This window comes from Natrix helvetica, assembly GCF_964273705.1.
Source record: "Natrix helvetica genome assembly, chromosome: Z".
NCBI lineage: Eukaryota > Metazoa > Chordata > Lepidosauria > Squamata > Natricidae > Natrix > Natrix helvetica.
Genome location: NC_138554.1, coordinates 114,652,719 through 114,671,280, shown reverse-complemented (window position 1 = coordinate 114,671,280; position 18,562 = coordinate 114,652,719). Strand labels below are relative to the sequence as shown.

The window sequence follows — 18,562 nt, the reverse complement described above, 5'->3', positions numbered from 1 at the left end:
GTTGGCACATCTGGGAAAACTCAAATCTGAAAGCTTCCAGGTTTTCCCACCCAATTGAAAGTTCAAGATCCTGCCCCCACACCCACAAGTCCACCACATGCTTCAATCTTCCACTACCACACTAGCAGCTTCCACCCATCCAGTTCCGGCCAGATGCAGAGACAAAAGATGACCTTGGCTTTCTGGCAATAATTTTGTTATGGCTACATATCACCCAACTCCTTATAATCCCCCCTCCCATTTTCCCACAGTAGAAAAATGCATAGTAGAATACTAGAAAGTGTGGCAGGCCTGAAGTCCAAAAAAGAAAAGATGGCTTGTAGGTTTGACATTCTGGAAGTCTGGAAACGGACCTGTTTCTGGCTTCCAGAGGTCTTCGGGAGCCTGGGGGAGGCCGTTTTCGCCCTCCCAGAGGCTCAAGAAAAGCCTCCGGAGCCTGGGGAGGGTGAAAACACCCCTCCACACTGTGAGGAGGCCGAGTAGGCCATGCCCTCCATGGCCGCGTCCACCCAGCAACCGGGCAGAGAACTGGTTGCTAACATTTTTCAATCCCATCCCTTTTTAAATTGACTCCTATGTAAAAGAGGGGGAGCTTAAGTTCCAGACTTTATATGCAACTCCAAGCTTGGACACCATCAAATATTGCCACCAAATTTTAATCTTCAATATATGCAAAAAGAAATATATTATATTAATGAAGAAACCATATTATTACGTTTTAATTAAATTATATGTAATTTAATGCTGGAACTGGCTACTTCTTTAGCCCCATTTTTTAAAAAGTGTGACCTCTTGTGCACCACTCAAAGGCCAAGTATGCTCCTTTGGTACGTATGTATTTGTGTGTATATATGTATGTTTCATTGTCTAATATTCCTTCTAGTTTTGCATGTTAGAGATGCTATTATATCCTTTTAGGTGGTTAATGGATTAAAATAATAAGTTACATAATCAATTAAATACCATTGCAAGATGCTGAGCATTTTTTTGATAAGTTTTTAACTCAAAGTTTACCATTGAGCAGGTATCATCAATATTATTAAAGAGTATCAAGCATTTTCAATGCATGGGGATAATAATCAAATCATTATATGAGATTCAGAATTATTAAACTTTTGTACGGTTGTAGATGGAAAAACTCAATGGTTGTGATTTATAGCTAACGGAAATGAAGAGCAGGAACTTCTAATAAAGAATATTTTTTGTCCTTTGTTTTTGACAAAGGAAACATGAGGTTTACAATATTTCCTATCACACAGTATATATATTGCTTCACAGGCAGCAGCAAAAGAAAAGGCTTCTCACTGAGAACTTGAAAATTTAAAATTACTTATTTTTCAGCAGTTCTATCCTGGTCACTAGCGATTCCACAAAATCCAGGTTGCCTAAAGCAGAATTATAAACAATTGCAGAAAAGTATTGCTCTCTGTAGTGGAAGAAGATTTAATATAACCCTACCCATCATCTGACAGATTCCAGCAATAGAAAAATGTAAAAACTCACCAAACTAGAAAGATTTTGTTGTTATGTCTTTTTAATGAAGTTTTTGAACAGAAAAAGTGATACAGATGAATTAGATTGTGCTAGACTAGGGGGGTTAAATTTGATTTCATTGAGGGCTGCATTAGGGTTGTGTTTGACCTCAGGGGCAGGGGGGGCCTGCAAGAGTGGGTGTAAGCAGCTTGATGTCACTCTTGTTGGGGGTGCCAGTGGTGGACTGTGTGTGCTGCCAGAGAAAACAGCTCCCAAGCTCCATTTTCAGCTGCAACGGCCTCTTGCAACCCTCTGCCAGGGAAAACAGAGCTCAGGAGGGCTGCCTGTGGCTGGAACGGAATGCTGTTATCTTCCCACCAAAGGTTGTTCCTATTTTTTCTACTTGCATTTTTACATGCTTTCAAACTGCTAGGTTGGCAGAACCTGAGACAAGTAACAGGAGCTCACTCCGTTACACAGCATTAGGGATTCGAACTGCCGAGCTGCCGACCTTTCTGATCGACAAGCTCAGTGTCTTAGCCACTGAGCCACCGTATCCCTTTCTTTGGATAAATTGCCTCCAATTGAACAATTATATATAAAGGTAAAGATAGAATCTAGTTTGATGGAGAGGCTCCCACCTCCCACCAAAGTGGGATAACTTTTGTCTCACATCATAAGCAGTCAAATTGCAGATGACACTAAGCTGGCAGGAATAGCCAACACTCCAGAAGACAGGCTTAAGATACAGAAGGATCTTAACAAACTTGAACATTGGGTGTTATCTAACAAAATGAAATTCAATGGTGAAAAAAGCAAGGTTCTAGGCAAGAAAAACGAAATGCACAGGTACAGTATAGGTGGTACCTTACTCAATAGTAGTAACTGTGAGAGGGATCTTGGAATCCTAGTGGACAACCATTTAAATATGAGCCAGCAGTGTGCAGCAGCAGCCAAAAAAGCCAACACAGTTCTAGGCTGCATAAACAGAGGGATAGAATCAAGATCACGTGAAGTATTAATACCACTTAGTAATGCCTTGGTAAGGAATACTGCATCCTATTTTGGTCACCATGATGTAAAAAAATGTGGAAACTCTAGAAAGAGTGCAGAGAAGAGCAACAAAGATGATTAGGGGACTGGAGGTTAAACATATGAAGAACAGTTGCAGGAACTGGGTATATCTAGTTTAATGAAAAGAAGGGCTAGGGGAGACATGATAGCACTGTTCCAATATCTCAGGGGTTGCCACAAAGAAGAGGGAGTCAAACTCTTCTCCAAAGCATCTGAGAGTAGAACAAGAAGCAATGGGTGGAAACTAATCAAGGAGAGAAGCAACTTAGAACTGAGGAGAAACTTCCTGACAGTTAGAACAATTAATCAGTGGAACAGCTTGCCTCCAGAAGTTGTGAATGCCCCAATACTGGAAGTCTTTAAGAAGATGTTGGATAGCCATCTGTCTGAAACGGTATAGGATTTCCTGCCTAGGCAGGGGGTTGGACTAGAAGACCTCCAAAGTCCCTTCCAACTCTGCTATTGTGTTGTATTGTATTGTATTGCATTGTATTGTATTGACACTGGATTATATTTGATTATAGATGAAATTGTATAGGGTGATTGGAAGGGAAGATTATATTGTATGTATTATGAGAATAATGGTTATAATTATGATGTATACAGAGGTGGGTTCCGGCTTCTTCTACTGCCAGTTTGCTCAGGGACGCATTTTGGTAAAAAAAATTGCTTCTGCGCATGCACAGAAGCAAAAAACAAGATGGCAGGGCCTATGGCACCACCGATAGAACCATTTTGGGGTCGTGGTTAGCCGAGTTACTGCCTACTCACCCAAACTGGTCTGAACCAGTAGGAACCTATCTCTGGGTGTGTATAATATTATATGCATTCAAAAGAGATTTGATATAGGCAGTACACTGCCGTTGAGAAATGGAAACATTATATATAAGAAAGGAAAACGTATATTAAAAAAATATTTTTTTAAAAAAATCAGGCTTTTTTTTTCCTTACTAAAGAGTGAAATCAACTTTTTTCCTTTTGAAAATCAGCTTTCTGAAATACATTTCTTGGCAGCAACAGTGCATTCTAACCCATTTCTTTCCTGCAAATGGTGACTGCCCTGTTCCTAGCCTCCATCTTTTTAGAATCCCAGAAGTGAAAAAATGCTGAACAATCACTGCTTTATCACCTGTGACTCTATGGAAGCAGACCGTCCTCTCCCCCACCCACTTCAGCAGTGAAATTAGCTTACGGAAGCAAAGTTTGAATGACAAATTCCTGTTATTCCAAAATGGTCCATGCGGAAGCACATTTCCTTATCATTTGAGCTGCAGAATGTACTCACGGAACTATCAGTTCTCAGAAATGAGCCCATCTCTCCTCTTGGCTGGATTTAATAAGATATGCTACAAAAGGAGCTCATGATATGACATATCTTGGCAGAAAGAAAAAGAGTGGAAACTGGCTAGCAATGTTCATCTCTTGTCTTCTCTTTTTCCTTTCTGCTCTTCACGGCGCTGTTTCACTTGTGGGTAAGTTGCTCTCAGGCCTTTGCCATGAATGGGGGTTTTCATATGAAATAGCATAGCATTCCTCCCATGTGAGAATATATATATTTCACATTGATATTTAGTGCAATGATTTAACCCTAATAATAACAACAGGCTGGGAAGATGGGTCTGATGAAATAGTACAGGTGAGAGTTTCTATTGCACAGGGCTGTCATCTGTCAAATTTTTCTTTGTCTCTCTGAATATTAAATAAAAGATTAAAAATCCCAAACACCCTTCATCATCTCTGATACAATCATTGAAGATTACAGAGTGGGGTGGGTATTGTAATACGCAGCATAAACTCATATTGCATGAAATATGAATTTGTACCAACAAAAAAAAAAGTATATTTATTCCTAGTTAGCCATTCTGTTAAGATACAGTTTTACATGGGTTGAGTAAGTTTTTAAAGCAGCAGTATGATAACTTCAGTGTTTCTAAGGGCAAAAATAGTTATCTCTTATAAAATCTCCTGATTACTACATTAAAACTACAATCTTGCGCCTACTTCTTTTCGGGCAATCTCATTTGATCTCATTGGGAAATACTGATTTATAACCATTATTTAAATGACTACTTTTCAAAAGATTTCAGGAATTTCAGAAATTGCAAAGATACCTTATATTTTGTTTAATGCATTAGATAAATATCTGAAAAGCATTTTGCTCTTTCTTTCACCTCCATAAAATCATAATTAAAGAGTTGAGCATGTACTACATGTAGTCCTTGACTTGCAACAGTTCATTTAGTGACTGTTCTAAGTTACAATGGCACTGAAAAAAGGACTTCTGACCATTTTTCACGTTTATGACCATTGCAGCATCCCCATATGATCAAAAGTGAGATCCGTGGCAACTGACTCGTATTTATGACGGTTGCAATATGCTAGAGTCATGTGATCACATTTTGCAAACTTCTTACAAGCAAAGTCAATGGGGAAACCAGATTCACTTAACAACCATGTTAGTAATTTAATAACAGCAATGATTCACTTAACAACAGTGGCAAGAAAAGTCACAAAATGGGGCAAAATTAACTTAACAAATGTTTCATCTAGCAACAGATATTTTGGGCTCAATTGTGATCCTAAGTCAGGGATCACACACACACACACGTACACACACAAAAAAACCCATCATAGAATATATATATGTAGAATATATGTGTATCTTCTTTTAAGGTTTTATTGAGAAGAAAACCCACTTTTATTAAATACAGACGTATGAGCCTGTGTATTCTAAATGTAGCCTTGGTTAATCCTGGTATGCATAACTGCTTCAATCAATAGAAGGAGGAATCAAAGTAATTATATTGCATACCTTGATCTCATGTTCTCTGTCAAATCTTCTGCACAGGATCTCAACTGGTATCTTCTATGCAGAACTCATACATTTCCCAAAGTTGAGATGCTTATGTTCTATTTTGTCATGTGGACAACTGTGGATCTCATGGTTGGTTTGAACACCAAACACACTCTCTTTTTTGGCATAGCATAGCCTTGAAGACAATCTTTAGTTTTCCTACTGCTGGGGAAAGGAAGGGAGGACCTATTTTCACAGCTGTTCTATAACTTTTTCTTGGAGATAGATTTTATACTGTCTGCTGGTATGCAGAGTGTCCTGTATATAATGTTTGGATTATGGTTATTCTTATATATGTTTTAATTAGTTGGAAGAGATGCTTCAAATTGCGCCTGAATGTGAGTTTAAGCACAAGACTTCTTTAAAGTAGCTATGTCTTCTTTCAGACATATGCCCAAGCCTGAAAAAAAGATATGCTGCTTACAAGACATCCTGAGAAGATATCCTTATGCATTTTGAAGCATCCCTTTCACACATGATTTACCGTAATAATTATCATTCCACTGTCTGGGTCATTACCACAATTATCCCCATTGCATTCTGCCTTTCTTCTGGAAGTTCATGAAATTCTCTTCCCAACCCCCTTTTTATTTTCAAAACAATATTTACTGTAGTCATAGAGCAATATAGAAGAATGATCTATAACATTGGAAACCTTTTTTTTTTAAAAAAAACCCTTAAGACTAGATATTTTCATAAAACAGGACATTCTGTAAACACTGCGTATACAGTATTAGCTTGTTTAATTATTTTGAGTATTGCTAGAACAATGCAATAGTAAGCTTTGTCACTATTGGTGATAATTATATGTTTCCTGGTATTGTCAGTGAGAAAGACCAACTGTCAAACAGCAAGAGTTCGTTCTCATGAGCTATATTCTGTTTTCTAATGACTTAAGCCAAACACAACAAGAGGTCGTAATTGGTTTATGGATGAGATAAGCCTAGTCCAAACTTTTACTGAAACAGAAGACTTTCTAGGTCATAATTCTGCAGAAAACCTGTCTATTGCCTCTCAAGAAGAAAGTATAAAGTAAAATGTAGTGTAATTGATTTAGAAATTACTTACATGATAAATATAAACAATAAAAACTAGCTTTACTTTATCTGGCAATAAAATCCCAAAAGACCATCAGAGCAAACCAAAATCTCTTGCAGTTATCTAGTCATTATCCATATTTTTGAAGTTCACATAGTACAGTTAAATACAATAGTATTTCAAATTTCCAGGTATACTACCTGGAATATACATTTTAATATATTTAGTATACTACAGTCTGTAGGAAAACAGTTAAGTACTATAATATTACCAAAAGAAATTAATTATAGTATATTACAATTTTCAAAACTATGTCCAGAAATGTAGCTGTTAATATTGATTCTAATGTTTCATTTTATGTAAATCTATCAATCCTATGAAAGTTTAGCATGCTCAAATTTAATATGTGTTAACCCTTAACTCACTTTTAAAAGTTGTCTATTTAGTTGTATATTCAGTCTTCTAATCTGGAAGACATATGTTTAATTCAGTGATATGCAAGACTAGTTTTTTTTTTAACCAGTTCTATGGCCAATGCTTGCTTTACTTACTATTAACTTATTTTTATATCTATAGATACAAGCATATTTCTAATATATAATCAAGAGCATAAGGTCTGTGTATATGTTCAGAGTGCCACCTATGTCACAACGGCTGCTTGTAGTTATGAAACTGAGGCACAAAAATTCAGGTGGATTTCCAGATACCAGTTGATGAGTGTTTCCAAGAAATTATGTTTGGGAGTATCTTCAAAAATTGACTGGACACCAGTTGAGCTGTACCCATGCGACACAACAAGTAGCCTTCAGAAATGGGAGTGCAAAAATGACACACTTTTTGCTATCGAAAATGCAAGCCTGTATTTCAACTACGGCAACAAAAATGAAAAAAGAATTATGTTGTACCAAGGATCAGGCTTATGGAGTAGATGGAAAGTCTACGGAACTAAAGATGATTTATGCTCCCGGGGCTATGAAGGTAAACTGGTCATGCTTGCTTGCTCTCTACCTCTTGACCACACACACAAACAATTGATAGAAAAAGTCAGTATTTAAAAATTGCTTCATCCTAAAATGAATCTTGTTGCAGAACTGCCTGGCTTTCTTGCATTGCCACCATAAATGAAAAATAATGATTCAAAACAAATTGTTATATTTACAACAGTCTCTTTCTTTATTGTACAGTAAACTATTGCTACCTCCTCCAGCCACATCTATATTTATTTTATATTTATATTATGTATATTTACTGTTTTTAATATGACTGTACACCACCCCGAGTCCCTTCTGGGAGAGGGGCGGTCTAGAAATTAAATAAAAGTTAAAAAGTTAAAGTCTTTCTCACTGGAAGATGTTAAAAATATTTCTGACCTTTCAAATGAAATAGTCTCAAGATTTCATTTTTGTTTTATTAAAAGTTAAACCTTGCAATCAAAGTGAATTGTTATATTTTCGTTGATCATTTTTGCATATTTGCCTCTATTATAGTAAATGTTTAATACTGAAGCAACAGAAGCCTTGAGCAGAGAACCGTTTGTTAAATTATTTGAATCCCACCACTGCTTTACATGTCCCTGCAGTTTTTTGGGGCAATATTTTATTGTCTTCTTCCCAGGGTTGAGAGAAAGTGGCTGGCCCCAGGTATCCAGCTGACTTTGTGCCTAGGTCTGAATTAGAATTTACACTGTCCTGGTTTCTAGCCTGCTGCCTTAACCACTACACAAAACTCTATGCCAAATAGTAGAGCCCTTCATACTGTCATGCAGATCCCCCCCCCAAAAAAAAACCCCCTTCCATATCACACTGCTCTTGCCAACTTCAATTTGTTTACACAATCATGTATGCAGAAAGTAGGGATATACTGAAGATCTCACAGAGCTCACTTTGGACACTGCACCATTGACTTTGGCAGGAGGACTTTCCTTTTTCTTCTCTCTAGGAATTAGCATTTCTTGCAAATATATAAAATTGTTTAATTATTTCTTCTCCCCTTCATTCCAGACTTATTTACCTTAAAGGGCAACAGCAATGGGGCTCCTTGTGTATTCCCTTTCCAGTATACTACCAAGTGGTATGCACACTGTACAATTGAAGGAAGGAATGATGGTTTGCTGTGGTGTTCAACTACAAGAGATTATAACAAAGAGAAGAAATATGGATTCTGTCCTATGAATTGTAAGGATTTTTCAAGAGAAAAGTGTTAATCATAGAACTATGTAACACTGTTGTATAGAGGAAATTACTTGCCTTTAAAAGACTAATATTTGTTTGTTTAGTGAGAGAATACAAACAGATTATCTCTGGGTGGTATATAAAAATAATAAAACACCAAATACATAGAAAACAACACATGCCATTAAATAGCAGCCAAAGAGTGGGCAGAATTTATAGCTATATAGATTAGCCCTGGGAAAAACACTAGGCCTTGACAGTCTTTCTGAAAGGGTTGGGGCCAATAGTGAAGATGGATGAACATTGTTCCAGGTAGGAAGTGGTACCAAGAAGGTACATTTCTAAGATCCATAAGGTGACATTACTTCAGTAAGGGAACCAGGTGTGCGTTCATTTTGTTGGATATGTGGAACTGTCAAATACATTTGGGAGCAGAAAGTTTCACAAGTAGCCCTCTCCTATGCAATGTATAGTGGCAGGGACTAGTTTAGTGTAGTAGCTAAGGCATGGCACTAGAAAGCAGGAAGCCAGTTCATGTTAATCAGAAAGCCAGTTGGGTGACATTGGATAGTGAGGGCAATTGCAAACCATTTCTAAAACCTTACCAAAAAAAGATTTGCAGAGGACTTGTATAGAGGGAGAGGGAGGGAGGGAGGGAGAGAGATGGAGATAGAGATGGAGGGGGTGGGAGGGAGGAAGAGAGAGAGAGAAAGAAAGAGCAAGAGAAAGGGAGAGAGAGACAGAGACATAATTTCTCACTTTATTGCATTGTGGACCAGTTGATGCTCCTGGATATATTGAAGATCAGGGCCATATCAAGTATGTTACAATAATTCAAAAAGTATTATGGAGTCAGTGTAAATGTATGCAATGAATATGCAATATGATTAAGCACTACATTGTAAACCATCAATTAAGAACAGATCATGTTTTATAAGCACATTACCATATTTTTCGGAGTATAAGACATATCTTTTTTCCTCAAAAAAGAGGCTGAAAATCTGGGTCATCTTATACATCGAATACAGCATTTTTTGCCTCCCTAAGACCCGTCCCTCACCAAAATGGCCGTGCATACCCTTATGGAGGCTTTCAGAGAGCTCCTGGGGGCTGGGGAGGACAGAAATGAGCAAAAAATGGGCCCCCAGCCACCAGCAGCACTCTATAAACCTCCATAGGGCATATGCATGCAATTTTTTTGACAAAAAATGGGTCCGTTTTTTGCTCGTTTTTGCCCCCCCCCCTCCGGGAACACACTGCAAGCCTCCTCAAGGCTATTCATGCCTCTCTTTTTTTGAAAAAAAGACAACGGGCCCGTTGTCGGGAGGTTTGCAGAGTGCAAAAACTTTTTTTTTTCCTTTTGGAAAGCTCTTTAACTGATTGATGAGAATTACATTGATCAAGTGCTGTGCCCGCAGAATCAAAGTCTTAGGTGCTGCAGATTGTCAGCAATTTCCTTCTTCAGCACATGGATAAATACACCTGGAAACATCTACCTACCTACCTACCTACTCTTTCTCTCTCCCTCTCTCCCTCTCCCTCCCTACCTACTCTCTCTTTTCCTACTTATCTACTGTATTTCTCTCTGAGTGTGTGTCTTTCTCTCTCTTTATCCCTCTACCTACCAGCCTACCTACTCTCTCTCTCTCTTCCTACCTATCTACTGTATTTCTCTCTCTCGCTCTCTATTTCTCTCTATCCCTCTACCTACCAACCTACCTATCTCTCTCTCCCTATCTATCTACTGTATTTCTCTCTCTCTTTATTTCTTTCTCTCTATCCCTCTACTACCAACCTACTTATTCTCTCTCCCTCCCCGTACCTATCAACCTACCTACTCACTCTCTCCCTACTATCTACTATATTTCTCTCTCTCTCTTTCTATTTCTATCTCTCTATCCCTCTACCTACCTACCTACCTACACTGCCTCTTTCCCTACCTACCTACTGTATTTCTCTCTCTCTCTCTCTTTCTCTCTCTCTCTCCCCGCCTCTCTCTCTCCCCCTTTATCTACCTACCTAACTACCTAAGTACTCTCTCTCCCCCACTACCTACCTACTGCATTTCTCTTTCTCTCCCTCTCTAACCCTCTATCGACCTACCTATTTTTTAAAAAAATTGCCTCTTGGTGCATCTTATACTCCGATGCGCCTTATACTCCGAAAAATATGGCATATAGCATACTATATAACTCATTTCTAGTATGTATTTGGGTTGTATGATAAGCAACAACTATAGTATTGTTTAGATGGTGAAAGCTAATTCAGGAAAAAGTGGAACTGCATCCTGACCTTTTGACACATTTGTTTTGTACATTGTCTTCTGTATGTTCTTGCAAAATTGTCTAGCTTACAGGAAGCATGACAGATAACTGATCTCCTTCCTGAATTTTATAAGTGAAGAACTTTCATTTCAAAGCATTTCATTTCTGCCTCTTCTTTTAGGGTTAATATTGATATAATGGAGATACTGTTCTGCAGACCACTTTTATATTAAGCAGTTATGAATTAGTAACCAATTTTCTTCTTCCAAAGGTTCTTTTTCAAAACTCAACTGGACTTTGTTTTTTCCTTAAGAAGCTTATTCAGTTCTTTTTCTGTTCTTCAGAACTGAGGAAGCTTCTGGATGAGAAGCTCAAGTGACAACCATGACCTGGATGACTGAGAATCTCTGTAATCATTCAGCTTTCCCCGCCCTAATCATTTGATCCTAGTCCCTATGACATGTGCCCGGTATAGAAAAACTCAGAAGCCATTGTTCTATGATTCATCTATGAAACTAAGGGATGATTTGTTCATCTATAGCTGCTGTGAACATATTCACATATTATGCTCAGTTAAAGTAAAAATAAATGATTTATGACTTAATCACAACTTGTTACACCATCTAATTAATGTTGTTTAATGTGATATATTCTAATGAAATTAGACTTAGACCTAGATGGAGAAAAAGCTGTTAAACACACACACACACACACACACACACACACACACACACACACGAGTCATCAGTGGCACCTACCTATGGTTCGTGTAGCCTTTCAGAATTCTGAAGACATTCAGCTGTGTTAACATTCCCACTACATAAACCTAAGACAAGATTGACTAACAGGCACAAATTAGTAAATAAATCATGGAATCCATAGTCTAATATATCAATAGAAAAATGATGGGGAAGCCTGGAGTGATAGCTCACACATTTCCAATGTACCAGAGACATTAGTGCAAAATTGCCTCTTTTCTCTGTATAAACCATTATTTAGACATCTAGTCTTTGCCTATTAAAGTCTTATGCTTTCTTTTGGCTGCTTGACTAAATAATTTTATTTTTAAATATAAGAAGAATCCTCACAGTTCTGAGTTAAAATTGAATTATGAAAGCAAGATGTAGTATGATATTGTGTTATTGTTTTAAAATCATGGAAAATATGGATACATCTTTCTTTTAGCAGCTGATTTAAGCATCTATTGGACTACAGACCCCGTGGCAAATGTCCAGTATCAAATAAACTCAGAAGCTGCTCTAACCTGGTTCCAAGCTAGTAAAAGTTGTCAACAACAAGGTGCCAATTTGTTGGGTATCACAGAGATACATGAACAAATGTACCTTACAGGTAAATAATCTAAAGTCCATTAATATTTTGTAGTATTTCATACAGTACAGGACGAACAGTTGTTCAGAAGTGCTTCTACCATGAACTATGAATATGAACTGACTTGGCAGGGAAGATGGCACTGTTAGTATTTTTCAACCATAAACAATTTAGGATGTAACAAGCTTTATAGCATTGTGGTTGCAGAAATATGAGGAGCAACTAACTGTATGCTTCATGTCACCCAATAATTGTTGTAATTATTACTGCATGCTACTCAGTGTATATTCCTGAAACAGATTCATTGCTAAATGTTGATTCTTTTTCAGGGTTAACTTCTACTTTGAGTACAGCACTCTGGTTTGGTCTTAACAGTTTGGATTTCAACAGTGGCTGGCAATGGAGTGGTGGCTATCCTTTCAGATATCTAAATTGGGCACCCGGTAATTTTCTCTTTTGTTTTTGCATTAAAACATTGTCACCTAATTTTGCTATTTTATTTGGATAAAAGAAATTAAATTGTTTCCTCAGTAGTCTGCATATTTCTCCCTCCCACCTACTCTTTCTGAATGCTTTGATTCAGTGGCCCCCAAGCTTTTGGGAGCCAAGGACTGGTTCCATGGAAAGATGTTTTTCTGCGGATTGGAGGGGGCATGGTTTTCAGTGGTGCCTGTATCCCTTGGATGGGGCTTCCCTTGTTTGTGTGATCTGGTTTCTGTCATGCCACAGACCAGTGACAGTACATGGACCAGAGTTTGGAGACCCCTGCTATAATTCCCGTCTTCAGTTCAAACAGGCACAGAAAAGCCAACATAGGTTATTTTTTGGACAGTGTGGAATGCCATTGCCTGTACTTTGTGTTTCCAACACACACAACCTAGGGAAGAAAGGTGCAGGATTGGGGACAGGGAGAGCAAAAAAGGACTGAAAGATAGTAGGGGTGACCCTACAGTATATTATAAGGTGCTGTGCAGGTATGAGCCCAGTCTTGATATTCTTGCATATTCTAAAGATCTTTTGAACACATTGCACAGTCTTGTTCGTATCCACATCTCTTTTAGGTTCAATAAAGTTGTACAAAATTATGTAAGAAGTTAATAATATCCTTTTTGCCTTCTACTTGTTTCCTGAAGGAAGCCCTTCCCCAGAGCCTGGGAAGATCTGTGGAGCATTAAATCCTGGTAAAGCAGCCAAGTGGGAAAACCTGGAATGTGATAAAAAACTTGGTTACATTTGTAAAAGAGGAAATTCCACTCTGAACAACTTCATTATTCCTTCAGGTAGGTTAGTAAATGCAATATGGAGATAAACTGACAAACTGAAAATTGGTGTTGCCCTGATGGAATAGCATTTAGACTTATATACCACTTCACAGTGTTTACAGCCCTCTCTCAGCAGTTTACAGAGTCAGCATAAAGGTAAAGGTTCCCCTCGCACATATGTGATAGTTGTTCCCAACCCTAGGGTGGGGTGCTAATCTCTGTTTCAAAGCCAAAGAGCCAGCGCTGTCTGAAGATGATTCTGTGGTCATGTGGCTGGCATGACTAAATGCCAAAGGTGCACGGAATGCTGTTACCTTCCCACCAAATTTACTTACATTTTACATGCTTTTGAACTGCTAGGTTGATAGAAGCTGGGACAAGTTACAGGAGCTCACTCTGTTACGTGGTGCTAGGGATTCGAATCACCGAACCGCCGACCTTTCTGATCGACAAGCTCAGCGTCTTAGCCACAGAGCCACTTTGTCCTTGATGAGTCAGAGTTAGCATATGGCCCCAATAATCTGGGTCCTCATTTTACCTTCCTCGGAAGGATGGAAGGATGAGTCAACCTTGAGCTGCTGAGAATTGAACTGCCAAACTGCAGTTAGCAGAAATAGCTTGCTGTATTATAACCACTGCATCATAGTGTTCTTGGGAAAGATAATATTCTAAGTTTTCTTAAAATGCATTTGTGAGTTCTGTCATAAAGTCCATACCAAGGGAAGCCTTTACATTTTCTAGCCTTGTGAAAGTCTGTCTTTAGGAACTAATACTAGCTGACTCACAAATATATAATCAACTATATCATGTTCAGAAGCCTCTAGCTTCCAGTAATAACAATTGATGAGGACTGGGGGAGTTCTTGGTGCTCTCTGAGCTCGGTTCTTTTTTTGCAGACATTTGATTATCCAAACTAGAAAACCCCATCAGTGTTAGTCAACAATAGGAATGTTTCAATACATTCCTATATAAAACTTTGGTAGGCATAATTTAGGCATATGGTATTGATTTTTTCCATTATTTCCTCATCAGATTTATATCCCAAGATAACTTCAGAAGTTCAGGATGGTGTAGAAATAATTATTTCCTCCTATTCCCCACCATTCCATGGCATGGAAGCTCCTTCAGTGACTAAAGGCCCAGCCAGTGTCTCTCAGCCCAACCTCTTACACAAGATTGGAAGGTGGGGAATAGGAGAAAGGTGGATACCTCTGATGCCATCCTTTCCCCAAAACCATCACATAACCATCACATTTTCCCATAACCATCACATCACCTGTAAAATCTACCAAGGCATGTGTGAAGTTAAAGACATCTCTTTAGATTAAAAAAAAATCGGAGCCCACAAATGTCTAATTTTAGGATTGGACTGAACATGAAAATGAAGTGAAAATGTCATTGTTCCATCAAACTTTCTTTGTTTCTTCACCATAATATTTCAGGGTGCGAAGGGAAGTATTTTGTAATTGCACAATTAGACAACAGGAAGTCAAACTCTTTGCTATCTGTAGAAAAAACATCCAGACAGTTCCTTAGTTCCTGTCCATCCTGATCCCACAGACAATCTTTTTGTTTCTTTTCTTTTCCATCCTTCTGCTCCTCATTATTAACTATACGTGCCCCTTTTTTGACTCTGTTAACTTTCTGTATCCTATTTCTTGACTCTGGAAGCCCAGGTTTCCTGTATACATCAGTTTGCCCCTAGACCATTTTCAAAAGAAGACATTGCACCAATTCAGAAAACAGCTGCCTCTAAGACTAGAGATTATTTAATTTTGACTTTTTTGCAATTTATTTTAAATCACAGTTTAAAATGAAAACAATAGCAACAAATCTGCAGTGAACTTGTGGCTATTCTATTTTTTCATTGGCAGGATTTTTTTAAAAAATCCCAGCATATTTTCTGGCTCCTGATCACAGTGGATGCATCCAGGAAATGGGGAATTGAGATATTTGCCGCTTCTGCTCATAGAGACTTGTTGATTCCCCTCCCCCATATTACCCAACAAATAATACAATACAATAATACAATACAATACAATAGTAGAGTTGGAAGGGACCTTGGAGGTCTTCTAGTCCAACCCCCTGCCTAGGCAGGAAACCCTATACCGTTTCAGACAAATAGTTATCCAACATCTTCTTAAAGACTTCCAGTGTTGGGGCATTCACAACTTCTGGAGGCAAGCTGTTCCACTGATTAATTGTTCTCACTGTCAGGAAATTTCTCCTCAGTTCTAAGTTGCTTCTATCCTTGATTAGTTTCCACCCATTGCTTCTTGTTCTACCCTCAGGTGCCTTGGAGAATAGTTTGACTCCCTCTTCTTTGTGGCAACCTCTGAGATATTGGAACAATGCTATCATGTCTCCCCTAGTCCTTCTTTCTCTTAAGCTAAACATACCCAGTTCCTGCAACCGTTCTTCATATGTTTTAGTCTCCAGTCCCCTAATCATCTTTGTTGCTCTTCTCTGCACTCTTTCTAGAGTCTCCACATCTTTTTTACATCGTGGCGACCAGAACTGAATGCAGTATTCCAAGTGTGGCCTTACCAAGGCATTATAAAGTGGTATTAACACTTCACGTGATCTTGATTCTATCCCTCTGTTGATGCAGCCTAGAACTGTGTTGGCTCTTTTGGCAGCTGCTGCACACTGCTGGCTCATATTTAAATGGTTGTCCACTAGGACTCCAAGATCCCTTTCACAGTTACTACTACTGAGCAAGGTATCACCTATACTGTACCTGTGCATTCCGTTTTTGTTGCCTAAATGTAGAACCTTACTCTTTTCACCATTGAATTTCATTTTATTAGATAGTGCCCAATGTTCAAGTTTGTCAAGATCCTTCTGTATTTTAAGCCTGTCTTCTGGAGTGTTGGCTATTCCTGCCAGCTTGGTATCATCTGCAAATTTGATGAGTTCCCCATTTATTCCCTCATCCAAATCATTGATGAAGATGTTGAAGAGTACTGGGCCTAAAACAGAGCCTTGGGGTACTCCACTGCATACTTCCCTCCATGTAGATGCAGTTCCATTGAGGACTACATGTTGAGTGCGGTTGGTCAGCCAGTTACGAATCCATCTGGTGGTGATGCTGTCTAACCCACATTCTTCTACTTTATCTAGTAGTAGGTTATGGTCTACCTTATCAAAAGCCTTACTGAAGTCCAAGTAAACTATATCAACGGCATTCCCCTGGTCCACTAATTTTGTCACATTATCAAAGAATGCAATAAGATTAGTCTGGCATGATCTGTTTTTGACAAATCCATGTTGGCTTTTGGCTATTACTTTGTTTGCTTCTAGGTGTTCGCAAATTCGTTGCTTGATTATTTTTTCCAGAATCTTTCCTGGTATTGAGGTTAGGCTGATAGGTCTGTAGTTTCCTGGATCTAATTTTTTCCCTTTTTTGGAGATGGGAACCACATCAGCTCTTTTCCAGTCCTCTGGTAGTTCCCCGGTGTTCCAGGATCTCTGAAAGATATAATTCAGTGGTTCTGAGATCTCGTCTGCTAGTTCCTTCAGAACTCTGGGGTGTAATCCATCCGGTCCTGGTGATTTGAACTCGTCTAGGGTAGACAGGTGCTCACTTACCATTTTCTTCCCTATTTCAATTTGTGTTCCTAATTTTGTGGTGCTGCTTTTGATAGGTTGGACTGTTTTATCCCTTTGTGTAAAGACAGATGCAAAACATGAGTTAAATAGTTCTGCTTTCTCCCTGTTGCTTGTCACCTTCTTGCCACTTTCTCCTAGCAATGGACCAATTGTTTCTTTAACTTTTTTCTTGTTTTTAACATGTTGGAAGAAGCTTTTTTTGTTAATTTTTACTTTTGTGGCAAGCCTTTCTTCATTGTGAGCCTTAGCTTTCCTCACTTCATCTTTACAGGCTAGGGCTATTTGCTGATATTCTGCCTTAGTTATGTCCCCCTCCTTCCACTTTTTATACTTACTTTTTTTGTCTTTCAGTTTGTCAGATAGTTGTTTATGCAGCCATGCTGGTTTCTTTTGGGAGCTGTTATTTTTCTTCTTCATTGGTATTGTGTTAGACTGGGCTTTTGTAATCTCATTTTTCAAAATTTCCCAAGCTTCTTGAGTTGTTTTCCCCTCGAGGATTCTCATCCGTGGAATTTTTCCCAAGCTCTCTCTAAGTTTATTGAAATTAGCTTTCTTAAAATCCAAGACTCTAGTTTGACTTTGTTCTACTACTTGTGTTTGGATAATGTTGAATTCCAATATTTCATGGTCACTTGCCCCCAGGGTTCCTATGGCTTCAACACCTTCTATCATTTCCTCTCTGTTAGTGAGAATTAAGTCCAGTATGGCTGATCCCCTTGTTTCCTTCTCTACTTTTTGGAAAACAAAGTTGTCTGCTAGGTTTGTTAGGAACCTGTTGGATCTTCCACTTGGTGCAGAGTTTGTTTCCCAGTTGATGTCAGGGTAGTTAAAATCTCCCATTACTATTGTGGTGTGCTTCCTACATACCTTAGTTAGCTGACTAGCAAAAAGTTCATCTTCTTCCTCTGCTTGGTTGGGTGGCCTGTAGTATAGACCTATGGCAATGTCATTTCCCCCACAACCTTTAATATTGACCCAAATGCATTCAAGATAGTTCTCATTATTGTTGTGCTCTATTTCTGTAGAGACGTAGTTATTTCTTATATATAATGCAACTCCACCTCCTCTTTTATTTGGTCTATTTCTTTTAAATAATTTAAATCCTTCTAGCTGTATGTTCCATTTGTCAGTTTCATCCCACCAAGTTTCTGTAATGGCAATAATATCATATCTGCCCTCTTTTACTTGAATTTCTAATTCTCCCTGTTTATTCCTCATACTCTGTGCATTGGTATATAGACATTTGAGTCCATTTTGATTGACCTTGTGTTTACTGTCTACATAACCTGTGTTATGCCTGACTGCCCCTATTTTCTTGCCACTTGTGTGATTCATGCACATGGTATGGCAATCACTATTACATGCTTGGTTTTGCTTGACAGCAGGAGTGATAATCTTACCCACACACACATCTATGTTACATGCATTTATAACCCTATGAATTTTAGTTTGCTGGGGACAGAGATGTTCTGTATCTATTAATTC

General features: G+C 38.4%; 1 protein-coding gene across 2 annotated transcripts in view; it reads left to right on the top strand.

Annotated features, from left to right (window-relative positions):
- Positions 1 to 3,831: 3,831 nt before the first annotated feature.
- LOC309401933 (macrophage mannose receptor 1-like) overlaps positions 3,832 to 18,562 on the top strand; it is a 68,815-nt gene continuing 54,084 nt past the window's right edge. Inside the window, exons 1-6 of one of the 2 annotated variants that reach the window (XM_081971311.1) lie at positions 3,832 to 4,019; positions 7,016 to 7,417; positions 8,440 to 8,613; positions 12,063 to 12,224; positions 12,533 to 12,646; positions 13,337 to 13,483. In XM_081971311.1, the coding sequence (XP_081827437.1) occupies positions 3,914 to 4,019; positions 7,016 to 7,417; positions 8,440 to 8,613; positions 12,063 to 12,224; positions 12,533 to 12,646; positions 13,337 to 13,483 (1,105 nt within the window). In that variant the 5' untranslated portion in view covers positions 3,832 to 3,913. Of the gene's footprint in view, positions 4,020 to 7,015; positions 7,418 to 8,439; positions 8,614 to 12,059; positions 12,225 to 12,532; positions 12,647 to 13,336; positions 13,484 to 18,562 lie in introns of both variants that reach the window. The other variant, XM_081971310.1, reaches the window with a different exon arrangement.